The sequence below is a fragment of the Pseudorca crassidens genome, chromosome 1 (genome assembly GCF_039906515.1).
Source record: "Pseudorca crassidens isolate mPseCra1 chromosome 1, mPseCra1.hap1, whole genome shotgun sequence".
Taxonomy (NCBI): domain Eukaryota; kingdom Metazoa; phylum Chordata; class Mammalia; order Artiodactyla; family Delphinidae; genus Pseudorca; species Pseudorca crassidens.
In genome coordinates, this window is record NC_090296.1 from 48189178 (window position 1) to 48211900 (window position 22723).

At 37.2% G+C, this 22723-nt stretch overlaps 1 protein-coding gene across 6 annotated transcripts in view; it reads left to right on the forward strand.

Moving 5' to 3' along the window:
- FERMT2 (FERM domain containing kindlin 2) overlaps positions 1–22723 on the forward strand; it is a 70600-nt gene that overhangs the window by 15497 nt on the left and 32380 nt on the right. For all 6 annotated transcript variants that reach the window (XM_067735549.1, XM_067735518.1, XM_067735521.1 and 3 more), the window contains exon 3: positions 5750–5983. In XM_067735549.1, the coding sequence (XP_067591650.1) occupies positions 5750–5983 (234 nt within the window). The remainder of the gene's footprint in view (positions 1–5749; positions 5984–22723) is intronic.

Genomic DNA, 22723 nt, shown 5'->3' on the forward strand with positions numbered 1-22723 from the left:
AGACAAGAGATGCTGAGGACTTAAGCTAAAGCAGTGTAATAAAAAGAAAGGAAGGGACAAATTTAACAGCTGTTTGAGAGGTAAATTCCATAGTACTTTGATAGAAAGAAAAACCGAGGAAGAAACTAGACCTTGGAGAGAGATATTCAATTTTAAAGATATTCAATTTTAAAGATTAGGTTAATATAATTACTATTTATATGATCTTGGTGTAGTCTCCCTTAATTTGTTGAATGGACGGGGTGAGTGGGGGACAGTTACTGAATTATGGAATATTTACATGCTTCATTGCTAGTGTTTCCTTTTTTCATTTTATTGATTAACAAAAGTATATGTCAGCTGAGTTAGCTCTGGGACTTTTTTTAAAGCAGTCTGTTTCTGCTTTTCATAGCTGTGGAAAATCAGGAATATACTTCTTTCTAGTATACTAATAATCCTATTATAGTAACTTTGATTCAGTCATAGATAGCCTTGTAGTAATGTAGTATAGAATACACTGCTGAGAATCTGTTGGGGATTATTCCTCTAGAATGAAGCGTAGTCTGGAAGGGAGGGTTACTCTTCTACAATAAGATTAAAAATAATTGAGGAATTTACTTCTGGTCTCTGTAGAACAGTCTTAAAGAAGAGAGGAATGACTTGGAAGTTATTACAATTATTTTTAGATGATAGAGTATTCATTTTATAATATAATTCTAGTTTCTAATGTAAAATCAAAAGTGGTTAATTACATTATTTTTCTAAATTGTGTCTTTACAGTTGATACCTGTTTGTGTTCTTCACTTATTTTGAACTCAGTTTAATTTTGCATAGTACTATACTCATTCTTCAAATAGTAAAATAGCTACTAACCATAACCTTTTTGAGTTTTATTGTCTGTAGCTGCCATTGTTAAATCAGTTAAAGACATGCATAATATAAATATTCCTTCACACTTGGTGTTTTGAGAGTGAACTGATGAGTCACTTTGTAGCGTTGGCCGGTTCTAGGATGGACCTCTTGAAACCAACCCTCACTTGAATCACAGTTTCCATGGTCTAGTCCTTAATTATCTGGTGTAATCCATATCTTTCTTAGGATATATCTTGAATTGACTAGCTTCTTGGTGTATGGAGGGGACTGGGGTCCATTATATATAAATAAATTGACATTCCAAAGTATGGATAGTATTGGAACAGAGAAATGGAGTGGTTTGAGTGACTATTTCCCTGTAGCTCTTTGAGACCCTAATGAACTAGCAGTCTTATAGGAAATAGGTATTTAGGAGTGAGGAAGAGGACAGATTGGACATCTGTAGGGAGGTAAAGAAATTATTAAATAAAGTGGAAATACCAGGTCTCTGTGTGCCTGGGAGACAGAGTTTGTTAACCTTGGGCAGAGCTGAGTGAACATAAATTTAGTCTGTGAGCCCATTTTCTCATGCTGACTCTTCAGTTGAGATATCAGTTAGATACCTATTAGAACTGGATTCTGATCTTTCTGCCACTGTCCGCGTCCCTCACTTGGACTGTAAGTGACTCTTTGATGGGAATTCTTACGAAACTAGTTATGTATTCCCATGGCCTAGTTTAGTGTCTGGCATATGGTAGGTCCTTGGAAAATGTTTATTGATTTATTTATTGGTTGTGTACCTGAAGAGCAACACTTCGTCCATTTTGCCTATTTCCTTTTTTGAAGGTCTGAGTGATTAAAAACAAGAACACGAGGGCACATCCTAAAAACAAGGGAGCAGTATCCTCAGCTGCCTCACCTCTGAAATTAAAAGGAGTTTGGGAGGAGAGAGACCTAAAAGAGTGAGAGTGAGGCATTCTTAAGAACAAAAGATGATGTGATCGAAAAGCGAAATTAATATTTAATGTCCTTTACATTTCAATAAAGATTAGGGATAACATTATAGAGATAATTTTTTAAACTTATTTAAGCATTAATTTTACTTGTAGACCTTGTCTTTACACATTATTGGCAATAACATTTCATTAGAAACATCAGAATAGTTCCTATGTTTCAGGAATTAGAGAGGAAAGCAGAAGGTAAAGCTCTTCTGTTTTTAGGAGCTTTAGTAGAGGAAAGAAACCTTGGCTTAAGACAACAAATTGTAGCTGGGAAAGAGGAAGGAGGCCAGTTAATTCCTGGAGTTTATGGAAGGATGACGAGGGAGTAGCCAAGTGCCCTACTTTAGCAGGAAGCCCTTGTCTCCCTCACAACTTAACAGCAACATTGTCTTTCTTCCTCTCCATCCAATCCACAGTCTTCAGGTGCAACTTAGCAGTTTTCCTTACATCTCTAGTTGAACATCAGCCATATATTCTGCAAAAGCCTTATGATATCAGTTTAGTGTAATATTGCTAGTAGTATACTTTGGGCTATTTTAGATTTGAGTAACAGTCTGATTTGGAACCTATTTATAATGTTTCTTTGTGGCAAATCTAAATTCTAAGACTTAAAGGAACTTTGGAACATAATCATTTCATATAGGAGGGATTGTCTTGAGCAAAAGAAGATGTGAGAGAGAAGAGGAAAAAAATCACTCCCCTGCTTAAAATCGATTTCTAGACCCACACCCAGAGTGGTTTGGGCTGAGTCCAGGCATTACTCTATTTGAAAAGTTGCTCAGATAATTCTAATGCCAAACAAGCTGGAAAACACTGCTCTAGTGGCTTCTCTCACACACATAATAAAAGCTAAACGACTTTATAATATGCAAGGCTTCTGCCGAGCTCTCTGATGCTTCACCTCCTCAATTCTAGTCATATTGGCCTTCTTCAAAGATGCTGGCACTTTGTTCTTCTCATCACTGTATCTCTAGCACTAGAATAGTGCCTTCTGGCACACAGTAAATGTTCAGTAGATATTAGTGGAATTAATGAATATTTTATAGATGCTGTTTGTTCTTGTTCTGTAGTAGTGATTATCTTATAATTAATGCTGATTAGGTTGCTGGTATTTTGAGTCTTCAAGAATGCTACCAAAAATTATACTATTTGAACATATGTTACAGGCTCCCATAGTCCAGCCATTCCATCTTCTAACACTGACTACTTCTTTTGCTGTCAGAATGCCTGCTTTTCTCTGTTTTTGTCTCTTGGCATGTGCCCTATCAACACTTCAGATCTTTTCTGGTGTCCTGTTTTTGCTTTTATTTGGGGTGATTTTTCTTTCCTATATTGTTACTTACCTACTATTTTCTGTGGGTAAAAAAGACTGATTTTACCAGTGTTGCCAGTCAGTAAAAGATTTTCTCTCTTTCTGTGGGTAAACAAACTATTCATAGGTTTCTAGTACACAGTCTTTGGATTATATGTCCTTCTTGTCAATGTTTATTCTTATTGGATGCAGGGGTGCCATTCCTTTGGTGTAAAAAACCAAGGTGGAATTGATGGGGAGGGTTAAATTTTTAAAGAGGAAGATCACGGGAAGTACCTGTTTCTGAGGTTAGCGTTTGAAGCCTAAGTGATGCAAAGTTGAGATTTTATTGCATCCGGGCCTACAAAGTCTTTCTGTAAAAAGTCCATGTAGTAAATATTTCAGCCTTGGTGAGTTAACTGCTTGAGTGTAGGGTGGCCAGCCCATGCGTGGCAGCTGGGGAAATGCTGGGAATTGAATGGCCCTAGGAGCAGCCCTCAACCAAGGAATTGGATAGATGCCCCAGCTTTCTCTTTCCTTAGGGGGATAATTCTAAGTCATGTTCTATGTAATTCCTCGGAGGATATCTCACAGGACTGAACTCCAGTTAGCCACAGAAGTTAATGAATCCTTAGTAGACTTTTCTCCCTCTGTTTTGCTTTTCCTAATCCCCTCAGGTATGCTTCCTGGGGTCCCCCCACCCCCACCCCAAATAAGCTATTTGTGCCAAAGTTCTTATTTCAGAATTGTCTTTTGATGTAAGTCAAAGGGAACCCAAATGACTTAAGTCAGTATTTACAAAACTATTATTATTATTAGTGGTGTACAGCTTTTTCCTCTCTTCTCCCCCCACTGGGAATATATGTTGTAGCTTCCTTAATGGTTGATATTGGGAGCAGAAGTGAATGGATTGAGATATGGGGAAGAAAGTATTAGATACCTACCTACAATTAATTCAGTTCAGCTCAGCCTTGCTCTGCTTGGTTACTATCATTCTTTACAAATTATCTTTTTCTGCCTTGGGTTCTTTATTCCTGAAGAAAAAAGTAAACCATCTGTAATGTGTGTGACATTTACCTCATAGTATATGAAAAGGTCCCAACCTTGGTTGTGTTCTTATGAGCTAGATCAGATTTGTTGTTTCTAAAAGTTAGTTGATAAATTCTGTGCTGGAAAATAGTTTAAGATGCAGGGTACTATATACATTGTGTCACAACTAAGTAAGTAGTTGTAAAATATGTATTTCTGCAGCCAAACTTCAAATAACATAATTGGGCTTTCCCAAAACAAATATTGAAATTTCAAAATGGCAATATAATCACAAGTAATTACAGTTCTCCCATTAAAGTACTTACTAATTAAAATATTTTTTTTAAATGGCTGGGGGAATTGAAAGTCTTTTTCCCACCTGTGATGTGTTTCTTCCATAATGAGGAGAAGTTAATTATATCAAGTAAATTTCACCGTTATAGAAAGTGTTTCTAGGCTCATAATCAGTGTGGTGGTTTGATTTTTTACTCTGAAGCTTTCTGGTAGACAGGTGCTAAAAAAGAAATTTCAGGTTAGTGTATACTTTTAAATTTATCTTCTTAAAATTGAACAATTCGTTTTAAAACTGTATTAAGATGAACTTTATATCAGAATCATGATAATGTTTTTCATTTTTATTTTCTTCCCCTGGAAAGCTTTGTTTGGCTAATACTGTTTTTTAAAAAAAATATCCTGTCCCCCTTTTTTGGTTCTTAGTTTATCATATAATTGATACAAAAAGTCTTTACTTTTATTGCTACTTTAAGAACTCGCTAAAGTTGGCTTTTATTTGCAAGTTTATTGTTATGATCGGCTATATCTGGGGGTAGCCAAATCTTGTGTAAATTATACTCTTTATTTGGTATAAATTTATTTTCATTTAATTTAATTGCATAAGGATGTTAAAGAGTATAACAGATATTAATGTTTTCTCTTGTACCGAAATATATTGGGGGAAAAAAGTTGGACAGTGAGACTTATAAGTTACTTTTCTCGGAATGTATTTGGGTGTGTGGTTGGGAGTGTAGTTTTTTTGTTTTTGTTTTCTCTTAATAAGTTGTTAAGTGTTGCTCGTGGATGTTTTCTTTTCCAGTCTCTTCTTTACCTAGGATATTGGGTTTTGTTCACTTTGGTTCATCTTACTTTTCACCACTCATTAACCTCAGCATGCCTCTGCAGCCTCATATATCTCAGCCTTCTCACCTATTTTATCATCAGAATATCGTCCATTCCTCGAGGCTGGGCTCAGAATCCACCAACTCCGCGTCATCATTAATCCTTCTGATTCTAGTCCCCAGGGTTCTCTTTGTTCTCGGAATGCCTACAGAGAGTACTTACTCTCTTCCTCATTGTGTGTCCCCCTTAAGCATTACTAGGTTACCCTGTGTATTCTGCCTCAGCTCCCTTCTATACTAGTTTTCAAGGGCAGAATGTTTTCTCAGCTATTTAGTATTTCTTTTGTACCTATCACAAAACAGGCACTTAGTATTTAATTAGTTGATCATATTAAATACCCAGTTATTTAGTTTTCTGCTTATGATTTCTCTCAAGGTGATCTTGATGATTTTTAGAAGTGTTTTGTTTGTTTGTTTAATAGATGTAAAAAAAGATTGGTCTGACCACGCTCTGTGGTGGGAAAAGAAGAGAACTTGGCTCCTCAAGACACATTGGACCTTGGACAAGTATGGCGTTCAGGCAGATGCTAAGCTTCAGTTCACCCCCCAGCACAAGCTGCTCCGCCTGCAACTTCCCAACATGAAGTATGTGAAGGTGAAAGTGAATTTCTCTGACAGAGTCTTCAAAGCTGTTTCTGACATCTGTAAGACTTTTAGTAAGTATCAGATAAATTCATGAAATTATGAGTTGCATGATATGTATATGACTGATGACTGACATTGAGTTTATCTCAAGGAGTAGGGATTGGGGTGAGCTATCTGTGTTTGTGAAAATATTACTTTATTCTTCAAAGTTTTTATATTACTTTAAGGTAAAGAAATGTTGAGTTAAGGTAGAACAGGAGGTGTCTAGTATTTCCTTATTAGAAATATATATTATTATTTAATACCTCATTCTGATGACTTTATTTTTATGGGAAGGAAAAGAGAACAGGCAATTATTTGCAGAGTGATGTAGCTTTTGTAGTATTTCCTTCAACGTAAGTCAATATTCAATTTTAGTGATTCAGGCAGATTGTGTTCCTTCATTGAAGGCCTGACACAGCTCCTAAGGAAATGACCATGAGTGTTGTCGTCCTTAACCAGTCTACAATTTGAAAACTCTTGTAGCAGTTCTGTTTATGTTTTCTGAAATGAGATGTAGATTACTTTTGGCTGACCCAATTCTGTCATATGACAGGAAATATTCAACCATCAGAGAAAATGTGAACCATTGTCATTACCATTAGTACATAACTCCATTGTACCATAGATTTGGGGGAGATACAGGACGTTACTGTATTGTTCTAATGACTCAAATTACAAGGTTTTTTTTTTTATGTTTAATGGAATTCCTAAGACAAAAATTAAAATACAGAAAAATATAAAGAATTATGTAACATTTACCTAAATCCTATTATCTAGAATTAATAGCTGATATTTTATCATTTTGCTAAACTATTTTTTAAGTCAAAATAATATAGGTAAAGTTCTTGATTCATATTCTCCTCTAATCTCCCTTCACAAAGCAACTACTGCATAAGGTTAATATGTATCTTTCCAGTACTTTTGAAAATATGTGAACATACATACATGTATCCACATCTGTGAGTGTGTATATCCCAAAACAAAATGTTCCTGCAGTTGCTGTGCAGGTATCTTCTTAATGCCGTTTTGCACGAGTGTGGAGGAATTTCTCTTTTGTGTTTGTGTAGAAGTAGAAAGTAGAATTGCTGTGTTTTAAGTGTACACATAATTCATTTCAGATACCGTCAGATTGCTTTCCCAAGTGGTTATACCAGTTTACATTCCAACCGTCAGTGTGTGAAAACCCATTGCCTCAAGTTGTCACTAACACTTGAACGTTGTCAGTTTTTAGTGTTTGCTTCTCTGAGTGAAAAAATACAGTATTTCATTTTAGTTTATAAAGATAACTATGTTTTTATGTCTTTACTGGCCATTTCAGTTTCTTTTTTGAATTGCCTGTTTATATCATTTATCAGTTTTTTTAATAAACTTTTTTTTACAGCAGTTTTAGGTTCACAGCAAAATTAAGCAGAAAGTACAGAGTGTTCCCATTTACCCTCATTCCCACACATACAACCTCCCCACTATCAAGACCCCACACCAGACTGGGACATTTGTTGTAATGATAAACCTTCATTGATACATCATTATCATCCAGACTCCATGGTTTACATTAGCGTTTACTCTTGGTGTCGTACAGTCTACAGCTTTGGACAAATGTATAATGACATATCCATCATTGTAATATCATACAGAATAGTTTCACTGCCCTGAAAATCTGTACTCTGCCTTTTCATCCCTCCCCTACCAACCCCTGGCAATTGTTAGTCTGTTTACTGTCTCCATAGTTTTGCCTTTTACAGAATGTCATACAATTGGAATCATACAATATGTAGCTTTTCAGATTGGTGTCTTTTGCTTAGTAATGTACATTTAAGTTTCCTTCATGTCTTTTCGTAGCTTGGTGACTCATTTTTTTAAGCGCTGAATAATATCCCATTGTCTGGATGTGCCACAGTTTATTTTCCACACCTAATGACAGATATCTTAGTTATTTCCAAGTTTTGCAATTATAAATAAAGCTGCTGTAAACATTCACGTACAGGTTTTTTTTTGTGAACATGTGTTTTTTACTCCTTTGGGTAAATACTAAGGAGTATGATTGTTGGATCATATGGTAAGAATATGCTTAGTTTTGTAGGAAACCGCTAAATTGTCTTCCAAAGTAGCTATACCATTTTGCATTCACATTCAGCAGTGAATGAGAATTCCTGTTGCTCTTGAATTCTCACCAGCATTTGGTGTTGTCAGTGTTCTGGATTGTGGCCATTTTTATAGATGTATAGTGGTATATCATTGTTTTAATTTTGCATTTCCGTGATGTGGAACATCTTTTCATACGCTCATTTGCCATCTGTATATCTTCTTTGGTGAGGTATCTGTTAAGGTCTGTGCCCTATTTTTCAGTCAAGTTTTTGTTTTTTTACTGTTGAGTTTTAATAGTTCTTTGTATATTTTGGGTAACAGTCCTTTATCAGATATGTCTTGCAAATATTTTATCCCAGTCAGTGGCTTATCTTTTCATTATCTTTGGCAGCTTCTTTCACAGAGCAGAAATTTTTAATTTTTTTTTTTTTTTTTTGCGGTACATGGGCCTCTCACTGTTGTGGCCTCTCCCGTTGCGGAGCACAGGCTCCAGACGCGCAGGCTCAGCGGCCATGGCTCACGGGCCCAGCGGCTCCGCGGCATGTGGGATCCTCCCGGACCGGGGCACGAACCCGCGTCCCCTGCATCGGCAGGCGGACTCTCAACCACTGTGCCACCAGGGAAGCCCAGAAATTTTTAATTTTTATAAAGTCTGGCTTATCAGTTATTTCTTTCATGGATCATGCCTTTGTTATCATATCTAAAAAGTCATCACCAAACCCAAGGTCATCTAGAGTTTTTTCTATGTTATCTTTTAAGGCTTTTACAGTTTACATTTAGGTCTGTGATCCATTTTGAGTTCATTTTTGTGAAGGGTGTGGTCTGGGTCTAGATACATTTTTTTGCATGTGGATGTCCAGTTGTTATAGCACTGTTTATTGAAAAGTTATCTTTTCTCCATTGTGTTGCCTTTGCTGCTTTGTCAAAGACCAGTTGACTATATTTATATAGGTCACTTGCTGGGCTCTATATTCTTTTCCATTGATCTGTTTGCTGTTCTTTTGCCAATACCACCTTGTATTGATTACTGGAGCTTTTTACAGTAAGGATTGAAGTCAGGTAGCATCAATCCTCCAAATTTGCTCTTCTCCTTCAATATTGTGTTGGGTATCCTGGGTCTCTTGCCTTTCCATATAAACTTTAGAATTAGTTTGTCAGTATCCATAAAATAACTTGCTGAGATTTTGTTTGGGATTGCATTGAATCTATAGATCAAGCTGAGAAGAACTGACATCTTGACAGATCAAGTCTTCCTGACCATGAACATGGAATGTCTCTCCCCTTATTTCTTTCTTTAATTTCTTTCATCACAGTTTTGTAGTTCTCCTTATATAGATCCTGTGCATATTTTGTCATATTTATATGTAAGTATTTTATTTTTTGGTGCTAATGTAAATAGTATTGTGTTTTACATTTCAAATTCCACATGCTCACTGCTGGAAAGCAATTTACTTTTTTTTTTGCGGTACGCGGGCCTCTCACTGTTGTGGCCTCTCCCATTGCGGAGCACAGGTTCCGGACGCGCAGGCTCAGCGGCCATGGCTCACGGGCCCAGCCGCCCCGCGGCATGTGGGATCTTCCCGGACTGGGGCATGAACCCGTGTCCCCTGCATTGACAGGAGGACTCTCAACCACTGTGCCACCAGGGAAGCCCGCAATTTACTTTTGTATATTAACCTTGTGTCCTTTACCTTGCTATAATTGTTTATTTGTTTCTGGAGTTTTTGTCACTTCTTTTAGATTTTCTGTAGAGATGATCATGTTATCTGTGAACAAAGACAGATTTCTTCCTTCCCAATCTGTACACTTTTTATTTCCTTTTCTTGTCTTATTGCATAAGCTAGGGCTTCCAGTACAATATTGAAAAGCAGTGATATGAGAGGACATCTTTGCCTTGTTCCTGTTTTAGTGGGAAAGCTTCTAGTTTCTCATCATTACGTATGTTGTTAGCTGAAGGTTTTTTGTAGATACTCTTTATCAAGTTGAGGAAGTGTTCCCCAGCCACGGATTGAACTTGGACCGCAGCAGTGAAAGCGCTGAATCCTAACCACTAGACCACCAGGGAGATCATAACAAGCCACACAGCACAGCCAAAAAAAAAAAAAGTTGAGGAAGTGTTCCCCTCTATTTTAGTTTACTGTGTTTTATCATGAATAAGTGTTGGATTTTGTCATGCTTTTTTTTTTTTTAACGCCTATTGATATGGTCATGTGATTTTTCCTCTTCAGCCTTTTGATGTGATGGGTTATATTGATTTTTGGATGTTGAACCAGCCTTGCATACCTGACATAAATCCCACTTGGTCATGGTGTATAATTCTATTTATACATTGTTAGATTCGATTTGCTAATAGTTTATTAAAGATTTTTGCATTTATGTTCATTAGAGATATTGGTCTGTAGTTTTCTTTTCTTGCTATGGCTTTGTTTGATTTTAGTATTAGAGTAATGCTGGCTTCATAGAATGAATTAGGAAATATTTCCTCTGCTTCTATCTTCTGAAAGAGATTATAGAGAATTAGTATAATTTCTTCCTCAGATGTCAAGAAAAAAGCTCCTTGACATGGGTTTTGGCAATGTCTTTCTGGATAGAACACCTAAAGCACAAGCAAAAATAAGTAGAATTACATCAAACAAAAAAATTTTCTGCATGGCCAAAGAAATGACCAACAAAATGAAAAACAACCTGTGGAATGGGAAAAATTATCTGCAATCCATATATCTGATGAGTTAATACCCAAAATATATAAAGAGCTCATATAGCTTAATAGCAAAAAATCCCCAAATAATCCACTTTTAAAAATGGGCAAAGGACCTGAACGGACATTTTTCCAAACAAGTTATACACATGTTCAAAAGGTACATGGAAATGTGCTTAGCATCACTAATCATTAGGGAAATACAAATTGAAACCACAATGAGATATATCTCACACTTGTTAGAATGGTTATCAAAAAGACAAGTGATAAATGCTGGCAAGGATGTAGAGAAAAGGGAACCCCTGTGCACTGTTGGTGGGATTGTAAATTGATGTAGCCACTATGGAAAACTGTATGGAGGTTCCTCAAAAAACTAAAAGTAGGACTACCATATGATCCAGCAGTTCTACTTCTGGGAATATATCCAAAGGAAATGAAAGCACTGTGTCGGAGAGATAGCTGCACCTCCATGTTTATAGCAGCATTATTTATAATAGCCAAGACATGGAAACAGCCTAAGGGGAGGAATTGGATTAAGGTAGTCAAAAGGTACAAACTTCCAGTTACAAGATAAGTAAGTACTGGGGATGTGGTATATAGCACGATGACTAGAGTTAACACTACTGTATGGTTTATTTGGAAGTTGTTAAGAGAGTAGATCATAAGAGTTCTTACCATAAGGAAAATAAACTTTTTTTGGGTATCTGTATGAGATAATGGATGTTAACTAAATTTACTGTGGTAATATTATGTAAGTCAAGTCATTATGCTGTGCACCTTAAACTTACACAGTGTTGTATGTCAGTTATACCTCAGTAAAACTAGAAAAAATGTTTGGTAGAATTCACCAGTGAACCTGTCTGGCCCTAGTGCTTTCTGTTTTGGAAGATTATTAGTTATTGATTCAATTTCTTTAATAGGTATAGACTTATTCAGATTGTCTATTTCTTGTGTGAGTTTTGGCAGACTGCTAAGTTTTTTATTTGGTAAAAAGTATCTTGATTTTTTTTATAACATAACGCTTAAGAAGATGCTTCTGTGTAATGATTAAATGAGGTTTTTAGTTACATTTTCCTTTCCTTTTTGAAAGAAACACTGCTGGCAAAGCATGCTAAGTTCTTTTATGTAAGGTGGGTTCCGACATGCAGGCTTTACAAATGACGAGCCTTTTTAAGAGTAAATGGAAAGTTCATTTGTATCATTTTTTTAGATTCTGCATATAAATGGTATCATATGATATTTATCTTTCTCTGTCTGACTTCATTTCCTATGATAATCTCTAGGTCCATCTGTTACTGCTAATGGCATTATTTCATTCTTTTTTTATGGCTGAGTAATATTCCATTACATACACACACGTACACTCACACACCCCACATCTTCTTTATCCATTCATCTGTCAATGGACATTTAGGTTGCTTCCATTAGATTATTTATTTTATTTTTTTCCAGTGGTTTAGATGTAGGAATAGAAATTCACTATTTTTATTACCTTTCAAAACAAAATTGAATATGTTGAAGCCATAGGACTTTATAGACATTGCCTTTTAAAGGAAACTTCATCCAGGACAGTTAATTTAGATACTTCAGAGAGGAAATGCTAGGAAGTTGGAAAAAACATATCAGAGAATTCAGTGATTATGGGAAAACAATTAGGTTTCTAAGTGTAATATTGCTTTACAGTGATAATATCAAATTGGCATGCAACACAGTTGATAGACCATTTACTTTTTTTTTTTTTTTTTGCGGTACTCGGGCCTCTCACTGTTGTGGCCACTCCCGTTGCGGAGCACAGGCTCCGGATGCGCAGGCTTAGTGGCCATGGCTCACGGGCCCAGCCGCTCCGTGGCATGTGGGATCTTCCCGGACTGGGGCACGAACCCGTGTCCCCTGCGTTGACAGGCGGACTCTCAACCACTGCGCCACCAGGGAAGCCCAGACCATTTACTTTCAATGTGATCATCAGTGTCGTTGAGTTTAAATCTGTCACCTTGGTATTTGCTTTTTATATGGTATTTATTTTAAGGTTTCTATGTGCTCTGTTTTTTTTCTTTCCCCTCTTTTCTTTTAAATTGAGGGGGGTTTGTTTGTTACAGTTACGTTTATTGTTACCTGTGACTTACTAGCTATTACCACTTTTGTCTTTTTAGTGGTTGTTCTGGGGTTACAGTGTATGACGTTAACTTTATTCACGTTCTGTGTTCAAATAGTATACCATTTCACACATAGTATAATAATCTTAAAACAGTATAGTTCCATTTCCCCTTTCCTGTTCTTTGTGCTATTGTCATATGTGTTACTTTCAAATATGCTAAAACTCAACGTTATTTTCCCCTAAAACAATAATTGCCTTTTTAAATATTAAAAAATAAGAAAAATGGTCTTTTATAATTGCCCACGCATTTATCATTTTTCACTGCTCTTTGTAAGAAGACGTTCCATGTGATACCCTTTTTCTTCTATCTGAGGAACTTCATATGACCTTTTTATAGTGCAGGTCTGCTAGTGATAATTTTTTTTTTTTTTTTTTTTTACCTTTTGTCTACAAAAATCTTGCCTTCATTTTTGAAAGATATTGCAGCTATGTGAAGAATTCTAGATTTTTTCTCTTTTCAGTAATTTTCAGATGTCTTTCTCTTGTCTTCTGGTTTGCATAATTTCAGAAAAGTCCGTTATGGCTCTTCTATTTTTTCCCCTCTGAATGTTTTCTCTGTTAACCTTTTAAGAATTTATCTTTATCCTGGTTTTCAGCATTTAATTCTGGTGTGTCCTGGCATAGTTTTCTTTAGGTCTGTTCTGTTCTAGGGTCATGGTGTTTCTTAGATTTGTGGGTTTACGGTTTTCGTCAGATTTGTGTAATTTTCAACCACTAGTTCTTCAAATAATTTTTGGTGTCCCTTCCCACAGCTATCCTTTGTTGGGCTTGTTTCATATATGTTAGAGCAACAGTTATTCTTCCATAGATCACTGATGCTCTCTTCCTTTTTTTGGTCTTTATTCTCTGTGTTTCATCTTGGATAGTGTCCATTGTTGTCTTGAAGTTTATTGGTCTTCTGCTGATCTGCTGTTAATCCCATCCAATGTTCATTTCAGATGTATTTTTCATCACTAGAAGTTTGATTTTGGACTTTTAAAAAATACATAAATCTTCAACTTTTTCTTCCTTATTTTTATCTTTTTCTCTCCTTTCTTAAACATATGGAGTGTATTTATAATAGATATTTTAATATCTTTGATTACTGATTCTATCATTGTAGTTATTTCTGCTTCTGCTACTTTTTCCCCCCTTTTACTCCTGGTAATGGGTTGCTTCTTTTATGTCTGGTAATTTCTGATTGAATGCTAGAGTCTGTTAATTTTTCATTGTTGGTGGCTGGATTTCTTTTTGTATTCCTTAAAGTAGCGTTGGATGGGACTTGCCTGGTGGCACAGTGGTTAAGAATCCACCTGCCAGTGCAGGGGAGACGGGTTTGAGCCCTGCTCCGGGAAGGACCCACATGCTGCGGAGCAGCTAAGCCTGTGCTCCACAACTACTGAGCCTGTGCTCTAGAGCCTGCGCGCCACAACTACTGAGCCCACTTGTCACAACTACTGAAGGCTGCGTGCCTAGAGCCTGTGCTTCACAACAAGAGAAGCCACCACAGTGAGAAGCCCGCGCATCGCAGCGAAGAGTAGCTCCCGCTCGCCACAAATAGAGAAAGCCCGTGCACAGCAACGAAGACCCAACACAGCCAAAAATAAATAAATAAAATTAAAAAGTAGCATTGGCTTTTTTTCTGTCAAATTTTTCAGTCATATTACTTGGAATCAGTTGGATCCTTTTGACACTTGCTTTTATGCTCTGTTAGGGCAGGTCCAGAGCCACCATTAGTCCAGGGCTAATTTCCTTCTGGGGATTCTTCTCAATATCCTGTGTATTAGGAAGACTTTCCCCTCACAGATGCACAGATCAGTATTCACCCAGATCCCAGTGGATAACTACAGATCTCCAGATCTCTCTGTGGAGCTCTCTTCTCTCTGGTACTCTGACCCACAAATTTTAGCCATCTTGGCCTCCCTGGATTCCACCTCAGATCTCTCAACTCAGCGAGACCTGACTCTGTTTGTCCCCTCCCCACCCCGAACTACTTCTAGGCAGTAAGCTGGTACAGTCAAAGAGCTCATTCTGGTTTTTTTCTCTTCTCTCCTGTGCTCCTTGTCTAATACCTGAAAAAGTTTCTTTTCCTTTCTTATTGTTTAAATAAAGCAGGAGGGTAAATCAAATTCTTGTTACTCCATCTTAGTTGAGACCATTCTTAACTCATCCTTGATTTTCTTCTAGCCATGTACCTTTTTTAGAAAGCCATCATTTGCTCATTGAAGCATTATTTATAATAACAAAACCATTTCTTTCACAGAAATTTCAAATTGAACATGTTCAAAACTGAGCTCATGGTATTCCTTTCCAAATCTCTGTGTTCTGCCCTTCCCACTCTGCCCCTCAGAAGTCTCCATAGCAGTAAAAGCACCATCCCAGATACATGTCAGAAACTGGGGAGTGGTCCTTAGCACCACTCTCTTCCTTATACACATTTCATCCATCACCCAGAAGTGTTAATTTTGCCTCCAAGATATATCTTGAATCTTTCCACATCTTTCCATCTCTACCATCCTTACTGCTCTCATAGGCCACACCACCACCATCTCTCTTCTGGAATGTTCCAGCAGCCTCCTAAGTGGTCTGCTTTATCCATCCTTGTTCCTTCCAATTCATTCTTTACACAATAAGCAGAAAGATTTTGAAATTATTTTTTAAATCAAAGCCATAGATAACAGAGTTAAAGCTAAAAAAGCATATAACATAAAATGACTTTTCTGTCCTATTTCTCCCCAACCCCAAGCACATTCCCTACCACTTTCTACTTTTTTACTGTTTCTTTTAGTTCCGTAATTTAAATAAAGTGCTTATGCTGTTCTGTTTTTTTTTTTGCGGTACGGGGGCCTCTCACTGTTGCGGCCTCTCCCATTGCGGAGCACAGGCTCCGGACGCGCAGGCTCAGCGGCCATGGCTCACAGGCCCAGCCGCTCCGTGGCATGTGGGATCTTCCCGGACCGGGGCATGAACCCGCGTCCCCTGCCTCAGCAGGCGGACTCTCAACCACTGTGCCCAGGGAAGCTCTGTTATTTCTTGATTTATCCATTTTAGATACCTGCTCACTTCTTTTTTCTCAACTTTTTCTTTCTCACTTTATTATAACTATTATAATTTTTTATTAAATCAGTATCATTGTTTGCATTATTTTAACAAGGTGAGTATTTTTACTTGCTGAACCAAAGTGTATACTTTCACCTTTTCTATCTTATATGCCTTTTTGTTTATCATTTACTTAGTTTTGAAACTTCTCTGTTGTTGATTCTTCTACATTCTAGATTCTCTATAATTTTCATGATCAAATACATTATCTGATAATAATCTCCTCCCTCCCTCCTTTTTTTTCTTCCTAAACACACTGTGAAGTCCCTCCATCCTCCTGCTCCAATCTGGAGTAGGTGACTTCTAGGTCAAGTTGTACAGTTACAGCCCCAGAACTTCCCTCCACCATTGTCCAGGGAAAGTGTCTTCTCTCTCATACTTGATCCTTGCATTTTCCTCAGTGTTGATTTGCTCTTTTATTTTGATGGACTATATCCTCCATCATCAAAGGTAGATGGGATGTAAATTTTTGAGATGTCATATTTGAAATGTCTTTATTTTGTCCTTTGATAGGAATTGTTGGGTTGAAAATTAATTTCCCTCAGAATTGGGAATTCATTGTTCAGTTGTTTTAGCTTCCAGTATTGCTATTTATAGTCCTGATAGTGTTCTTAATTTTTATCCTTTCTTTGTAGACTGCTTTTTCTCTCTGGCATGTTTTAGGATTTTTTCCCTGCCATTTTGAAATTTCATAGTAATGTGCCCTAATTCCTCCCCTGTGTTTTTTTTCTTCTTTTTGTTGCTAGTAATTAGTCTGATATTAGTTCTTGGATTGATCCTCTTACCTGACTTTATATTTTGTCTGTTGCTTTTTTATTGTGGCTCTCAAATTTTATTTTTCAGTGTTTTATATTTCTATCTGGATCTTTATTACCCAGATATTCATGAATACATTTAAGAGTTGTAGACTTTATATAAGTTAAACCTTAACAAAATAGTTAAGTGGTGGCGCAGTGGTTGAGAGTCCGCCTGCCGATGCAGGGGACACGGGTTCGTGCCCCGGTCCGGGAAGATCCCACATGCCGCGGAGCGTCTGGGCCTGTGAGCCATGGCTGCTGAGCCTGTGCGTCCGGAGCCTGTGCTCTGCAACGGGAGAGGCCACAACAGTGAGAGGCCCGCATACCACAAAAAAAAAAAAAAAAACTTTTTAAAAATGGAAAGGACCCTTCCTCCCCCTTGTTAATATCCAAGAGCCCCTTCTTATCTCTTTTTTTTTTAATTAAAAATAATAATTTTTTTTAATTTTTGGCCACGTTGGGTCTTTGTTGCTGTGTGTGCGAGCTTTAGTTGCGGCGAGCAGGGGCTACTCTTCATTGCAGTACGTGGGCTTCTCACTGTGGTGGCTTCTCTTGTTGCGGAGCACGGGCTGTAGGGTGCAAGCTCAGTAGTTGTGGCGCACAGGCTTAGTTGCTTTGCGGCATGTGGAATCCTCCCAGACCAGGGCTCGAACCCGTGTCCCCTGATTTGGCAGGTGGATTCTTAATCACTGCACCACCAGGGAAGTCCCTCTGGTTATTTTTTAACATCCTATCCATCTTTCACGGATGCCATTGTCTTATCTTTGAGATTTGTAATTAGGAGGTTTATGTTTTATTCTATTCTGTTCTTTGCATTATTTCTGTTTCCCTAAGTTGTTCTTTTCCATTTCATTTGCTCTCTTTCACATTGGAAGGTCTGTGAGTTTTCCATTGCTGCCTTACACTTAGCAGCCTAAAACACACATATATTATCTCACAGTTTCTGTGTGAAAAGTCTGGGCACAGCATGGCTCAGCTGGATCCTCTGCTTAGAATTTTATAAGGCCAAAATTAAGGTGTCAGCAGGGCTCTGTTCCTTCCTGAAGGCCCTGAGAAAGAATTCTGCATGGTAGAATTGGGTTCCCTGTGGCTCTAGGACTGACGCTCCCCTTGGCTTGTCTGCTAGCTTCCACAGGCCTTCTGAATTCTTTGACTTGTGGTCTCTTCGTTTGTCAAAGCCAGCAACAGCAAGTCCAGCTCTTCTTACTCCTCAAATCTATATGACCTCTCCTCTGCTTCCCTCTTCCGCCTTTCTCTTCTGTTAGGCAGGCTTCCTGTGATTGCACTGGACCCACTGAGAGAATTCAGGATAATCTCCCTAAAATCACTTTATCAGTAACCTAAATTCCATTTGCAAAGTCTCTTCACAGCAGTCCCTAGATTAGCATATGATTGTATAACCAGGGACAGGAATTTTAAGGAGATATCTCTAGAATTCTGCCTACCACAGAGTCCTTTCTATAATGTCTGTCAGTCATTGATTGTCCATTCTAATTGTCCATTCATACATATACCTAATAGGAAACTCTAGTTGAACGGGGTTTAGCTTGTCACTCTTTTGCAGGGTATTTAGACATTGAGCACACTTTTTCAAATGTCAGTATCTAAAAGATCTCTTCCCTAGGGCTTTTCAGATTTTCCCGTAAGGAATCCTAAAGGGTGCGTATCTAAGGGGTAGGTGTAATCCGATGTGGGGCAGGATTCATTTTTCTTGTCTCTCTGTTTTCAGTACATGAACATGCTTGATGTTTGGCACAAGTGAGTCAGTGTGTTTCCCATTGGTACTTCCTGCAAACACCTTGATTTTCTATTTGTCCACTTTGCTAAATCATTTGCTTCTTTCCCATCAGGCTTTTGTCTCAGCATTCTTCTGATGTTGCTCATCTGATGTTTTTCTCCTATTATTTTTGTCCTTTTAGGTTCATGTTTTATTTCTTTACATTTTGGTATGATTTTTGGAAAGGAGTGAAAGTAAATGCACAAACTCAACATACATGTTTAACTGGAAACGCTCCAGAAAATTTTATTTTTAAACTAAAATGATTATTATTTTACCTGAGAACCCTTCTCTGCTCCTTAGTTTCCCACTTCCTCAGCCCCATAGTTTTGGAGATATATATATGTACTATATATAATTACATAATTATATAATTTATTTAGTCTGTCTTCCACTAGATTTGTATTCTACTTGATAACATTATGTTGATTTTGAACGTTAAATTTTATTGCTATGTAGTTTATCCTTTTGTTATAAATAGATCCTGGATCATTGCTTTGTGTAGTGACTCATAATGCTAGTATATCTTTATTATTGAACTATAATTTAGCACAAAGGAAAGATAGCACTGTATTTTGGTGTGCCTATTTTAAAGTTTTTATAACTCATAGTCCTCTAGGTGTGTTTTATTTTAGTATAAACCTTGTTTAATTACTTATGCTCCTCCCCAAGTCCAGTCTTACACATGTGATTCAGATTCCTAAATTCACTAGTTTAGTTTCTCCTTGATATAAGACACAGTAAATAATAAGTCCTAAATTCCTGTATCAATGAAATAGTATTTTATATGGATTTACTTCACTTTTTCTGTTATTGTTGTAATGAAGTGAAAACCACTTATTCACAGACTTCGTGTGTAGCCAATGGCTACGTTGCTCCAATTAGAGAAATAAGATGTAGTCCTTCTCCCTCCTCCCCTTTCCCTAAGCTACTAGTTCTCAAGGAAAAGTTGGAATCAAAATTACCGATAGCGCTTTCTTTAAAATAGAGATGTAATTGACATATAACATTATATTAGTTTCAGGTGTACAAAATAATGATTCAGTATTTGTATATATTGTGACATGATCACCACAGTAAGTTTCGTTAACATCCATCACTAGAACTTTCATAAAACAAGCTGTTGGAACCCCTGAGTCACTACGAGTATTATCTGGGGGTGTGGCGTAAGCATATATTTTTAATATAATTATTTTTACGTCACAGGCAATTCTCATGGGCACATACAAGTTAGGAGCTGCTTCATCTGCCTATGACTGACCAAAAAGCTAGTTAACAATACTGATTTTTCTAATAATAGTTGGCTTGTGAGCTGACAGGAAATGACCTAGGAACAAAAATCTCAAAGGATGAATCATATAGTGCAGTGTTTCTCAAGCAGAAAGGACATACCAGAAACATTTAGGAGGCTTTTTCCAATTATACATGCTTGCTTTCCCCTCGCCCGCTAAACTTGTTAATGGCAAATTGTGATAGAAGCGTGTCGTATCTCTCAGGCGTGATTAGTTTTATGTCCCTACATACTTTTTAGATTTTTCACCCTGTACCAGTTTATGATTTACTTTGGGGAAATGAATGAGTGGAGAGAGAGATTACCACCCTGCCCACACTTAATACCGAAGCAGAGGGGACAAATGATTATTCAGAAGCTAGGAATTTTCTAAAGCCTTTATTTTCTCCCAACATGGCAGTGATAGCAAAGCTGAGGGTACACTGAGAATTGAAAGTACAACCCGTAAATCATTAGGTCCCTTAGCATGTTAAATCTTGTTTCTTTTAAAAGTAGTCTAGGAAATGATGATTCACTTCTGCTAATTAGATAAATATGGCTCAAAAGACATGCTTGAAATATCTTCTGAGTTTCTGAATCTACATAATGATAGAAATTAGCGCTACTGATTCAAACCCCAAAAGTTACTTTTGAGGGTAAATGGGTTAACTTTGTTACCGACTTGTGCCCTTGGACTCTTTAATCAATAGAAATCAATAAAAGGCCAGACAAGGAATTCAGCAAGGCTTTACTGGGACTTGTGCTGCAGCACGAGAGAGCAGAAACAAGCAACAGTTTCCCTTACTGGCTCTCTGAGGAGGGCGGGCTGGTCCCTTAAATGGGGTGAGGGTGGGGGCAGGTTGGTGGGCTGTGCTGGAGCGGTGGCTTAGATGGTCTGCCCACCCCTTGGTGCTGTGTGTAGGGATCATGCTCAGTACCCTAGTTTTGCTTCCCAACACCTCCAGAATGGCAGTTGGTTTGTGGCCTTTTTGTATCTTATTGTTCATAATTGCCCTAACTGCACATGCATGCAGCTATTTTTAGTCCCTTATAGTTTCTATGTATTCTGTTGCTTCAGCAGACATTTGTCCAGGTGCAAGCACTCTGCTAAAGGGTACCAGGTCCCAGCCTATCTCAACTTGAATATACAAGACTGAAGAAAATCTGTGATTTTTAATTTTGTAACTTTATTTATTTATTTATTCATGCATGCATGCATGCAGCGCTAGTCTTAGTTGCGGCATGAGGGATCTTTAGTTGCGACATGCAGACTCTTAGTTGTGGCATGCATGCAGGATCTAGTTCCCGGATCAGGGATCAAACCTGGGCCGCCTGCATTGGGAGCGGGGAGTCTTACCCACTGGACCACCAGGGAAGTCCCATAATTTTGTAACTTTAGCTAAAGAATATGCTGTCCTATTTTTAACTTGGAAAAGACATGCCAGGGAAGCTTTTAAGAAAGTGACAGAATTTAAGAATTTATTTTTATCGTGATTTCTGCTGTTTAGTACCTAAGACGTACTTAGCCCAAATTTATTAATTTATTAATAAGTAAGGAGCAGTTACGTTCATCTATTCTCTGCTAAAGTATTTGTTGAGGACAATTTTACTGCTGATTGCATTTTCATGTTTCAGAATAATATTCCCCCCAAAATTGCATGTAAAATACAGAACAAGGGACTTGCCTGGTGGTCCAGTGAGTAAGACTCTGTGGTCCCAATGCACGGGGCCCGGGTTCGATCCCTGGTCGGGGAACTAGATCCCACATGCATGCTGCAACTAAGAGTCCACATGCTGCAACTAAAGATCCCTCATGCTGAAACGAAGATCCCGTGTGCCACAACTAAGACCCGGTGCAGCCTAAATAAATAAATTAATATTAAAAAAATAAGACTCAACTTATAAAAAAAAAAATATAGAGAACAAAACAAAAACCTAATGTGTACCAGAGTGTTCCTAATAGTAAAAATCAAATAACCAACAGAGAAACAAAAAATCCATATAGTTATTAAAAGATTTATTTGAATTTCTTTTTTAAACATGGTACAAGATATATATAAAATAAAATTAAAAAGAAAGTTCAGTATGGTTTGCAGGGATTGCTACCATGTTAATCTTTATATGCAATTTAATTTTGATTTGAAGAAATCTAATAGAAAAATGAGTGAAGGAAGGAAATAATATAAATGGCTAAAAACCCATGAGGAAGTGTACAACATCAGTATTAATCAAAGAAATGTAAATTAAAACAAGGAGATAAACATACTGTTTTAAAAATAAAGCTTTAAAAAATAACACAAGTGCCCATCTTCCTCCATTTTTGCCTTAAAATTATTATAACCTTTGATCCAGTAATTCTGTTCCAATGAACTTCTAAAGAAATAAAATGTGGAAAAATATGTATATAGGTAGATGTTTGTAGAACCATTATTTATAATGGGCACAGTATTAGAAGAATGGTTAAATTATATTAATACAATTTTATACATCTATTAAAATGATCACTGATTCACATAGTCATATTCCATTTTTCAAGAACAGATTTTACATGTCTTATACTTTTTCATAATTTCCAAATTTATACCATAATTGTATACTTTTTAAAATTAGGAAAAAACCATTAATACTTAATACTTACAAAGTACTTGTCAGGCCCTGTGCAAGAAACTTTACCTATATTAATCATTGAATTTTCACAAAAAACCTCCTGCGGTAGTATTAGTCTCATTTTACAGCTGAGGAAACTTGGATGCTGGCAGGCTAATAAGTAGCTTGCCCAAGTCATACAGCTCATAAATAGTGGAGCTGAGATCCAGGTAGTTTGGCCGTGTGCTTCTGCCTCAAATGCCTCATCAGCGCTGCAGCAGGTGTGGTCCACCCTAGTTTGAGTTCCCCTACTGATAAAAAGC